Here is a 2,529-nt window from a genome sequence, read left to right on the forward strand (position 1 = left end):
AAGTATAATTTCCTTTATAAAGCTTCAGAAATAGAAAAACTATTTAAGGATGTTCAAGGATGTATACACAGAAAAAGATCAACACAAAAATCAGAATAATTGTTCCCTCTCGCATAAAAAAGAGTAGGGCTTATGACTGGAGAGAAGCACATGAGGAGCTTCTGGGTGCTAGAAATTAGTTTTTGCTTTAAAATATGTATTAGACTTTATACATAAGCTTTCTGCACTTTTCTATATGTATGCTTCATTTCACAATTTTAAAAATTTAAAAAGAAACCAAAGAAGGAGAGTTTCAAAAAGGGGGTGGTTACCAGTTTACATGCTATGAAAGAATCAGACAAGATTAAGACTAAAAATTAGCCACTACAGTTGAAAATTAATGTTTATCTGTAACCTTCTTGAAAGCATTTTCAGTGTATGAAGAAAGAAATAAAAATTGAGGACATTTAGACAGTGAATAGTTCCCAGAGTTACAAATGAAGGCTTTACAGAGAGTTGGTACTTGACCTACACCTTCAGGATTGCAAATGTTCCTAACAACTACTGATTAAGGTAACCATTCCTAGACAGACAACGATAAGGGGCACCATGGAACTGGCTAGCAAGTAAAGGGGGCCTGGTTAGTTGGGTAAATATTGCTTTGTTTGTAGAATGTGGACCTGATGGGCAATTGCCAAAAGTAACATCCAAAGAGGTTGTCAAGTCAAGGCTAATCTGAAACCATATTGAAACACTATCAGATAAGAAGTGGATGCCAAAACACACACAACTGAACTGATGTCTTGAAGGTATTCAATGCAAGGAAGACCAGGTTGAAGGAATATCCTGAGACAGAATCTTGCAGGGCTGGTTAAAAAGTCAAGACACATTTGGGTAAATAACTATGAATGTAACTGCTGGGCCATATGGTAAGCTTATGCTTACCTTTGTTAGAAACTGCAGACTATCTTCTAAAGGCTGTAACATTTTTCATTCCAACCAGTAATGAGAGTTCCTGTTGTACCACATCCTTGTCAGCATTTGGTGTTGTCAGTGTTTTGGATTTTAGTCATTTTAATAGGTGTGCATTGTTTTAATTTGCAATTCCCTAATGATATATAATGTTGAACATTCTTTCATGTTTATTTACCATTTGTATATCTTTGGTGAGATATCTGTTCTGATATTTTCCTATTTTGTAATTGGATTGTTTGTTTTCTTATTGTTGGATTTTAAGAGCTCTTTGCATATTTTACATAACAGTCCTTTACCAGATATGTCTNATCACTGCTAATTATGGATTATATACACAAGTACAATATTATTACAGTCATAGATTTAATAAAAAACAAGGAAAAAGATTCTTACCAAAGGAAGGTGACTCCCTTCCATCCTCTAATCCTGAATCTTTCTCTCTGTCTCTCTTTCTGTGTTTATGACCACGGTGCCTGTGACGTCGATGGCTTTTTCTTCCTCCCAGGGGAACGTGAACTCCAATAAATAGGGTCCGATGACCTTCATCACAATGGAAAGCACAAATTAAACTCTAAATTACTCGAGAGCACAGAAGATGATGATTTACACGTTAATGGAAACTCAATCTAATTCAATCCAGCACACAGTTTTTGAGAGTTTATAGTGTGTGTAAATCTTGGGGTTTGGCACAGTATTTTGGTACTACACTTATGTAAGTATATGACAGGTCTGCCACATACATTTACAATACTAATTATTTAGTTATATATTTTATAATTACCATTAGCTTATTAACTGTCTCAATAATTTCTCTGTGTTTATTCCCTATAGTTTATAATTATACTCTTCTCATAAAAAATATCATTCTACTTTCTACCTATCCTCAACTAACCAGTTATTTCATCAGTTCCCTTCCCTTCACAGTTAAGTGTGTGAAATAATTACTGTATCTAATAAACAAGATTTCAGCAAGGTCCCTAATAATGCCAAATCCTATGGAGTTTTATCAACTCTACTGTTTCTATCTGTGACTTAATACCACTGACCACTCGCTTCTCTATGACTTAACATTCTCTTGGCCCTCCTCCCCCTCCTTTGTTTTATTCATATTAGTTTTATTCATATTAGTTTTATTCATATTAGTTTTATTCATATCAGTTTTCATTCAAGGTTGGAAAACCCAGTACTCTGTCTTTGATCTCATGATTTCAACTATATTAACATATAGATAGTTTCAATAGATAGATTAGATAGATGATAGATAGAGATAGATAGATAGATAGATAGATAGATAGATATGTATTATTATCTACTGCAGGCTCTGAGACGTACATCATGACACCAGATCTCTCTCTCTCTCTCTCTCTCTCAGACTGCAGATCTATCTATCCATCCATCCACCTATTAGACATAATCACCTAGACATCCTTCTCATAGGCATGCCAAACTCAACATGTCCATGGAACTCATCCATCTCATTGCTCCCCAAGTATTAACTATCTATCATCTATCTCAGTAAATGTACAAGCTATACAGTCATCTCAAAGCCCATTCAATTTATCACCAGATTCTCCT

At 34.7% G+C, this 2,529-nt stretch overlaps 1 protein-coding gene across 1 annotated transcript in view; it reads right to left on the reverse strand.

Moving 5' to 3' along the window:
• The window catches only part of SLC4A10 (solute carrier family 4 member 10), a 200,567-nt gene that overhangs the window by 149,276 nt on the left and 48,762 nt on the right, over positions 1 to 2,529 (reverse strand). Inside the window, exon 3 of the mRNA XM_019636818.1 lies at positions 1,348 to 1,494. Coding sequence (XP_019492363.1) covers positions 1,348 to 1,494 — 147 coding nt within the window. The remainder of the gene's footprint in view (positions 1 to 1,347; positions 1,495 to 2,529) is intronic.

Source organism: Hipposideros armiger, unplaced genomic scaffold (assembly GCF_001890085.2).
Source record: "Hipposideros armiger isolate ML-2016 unplaced genomic scaffold, ASM189008v1 scaffold_30, whole genome shotgun sequence".
Lineage (NCBI taxonomy): Eukaryota > Metazoa > Chordata > Mammalia > Chiroptera > Hipposideridae > Hipposideros > Hipposideros armiger.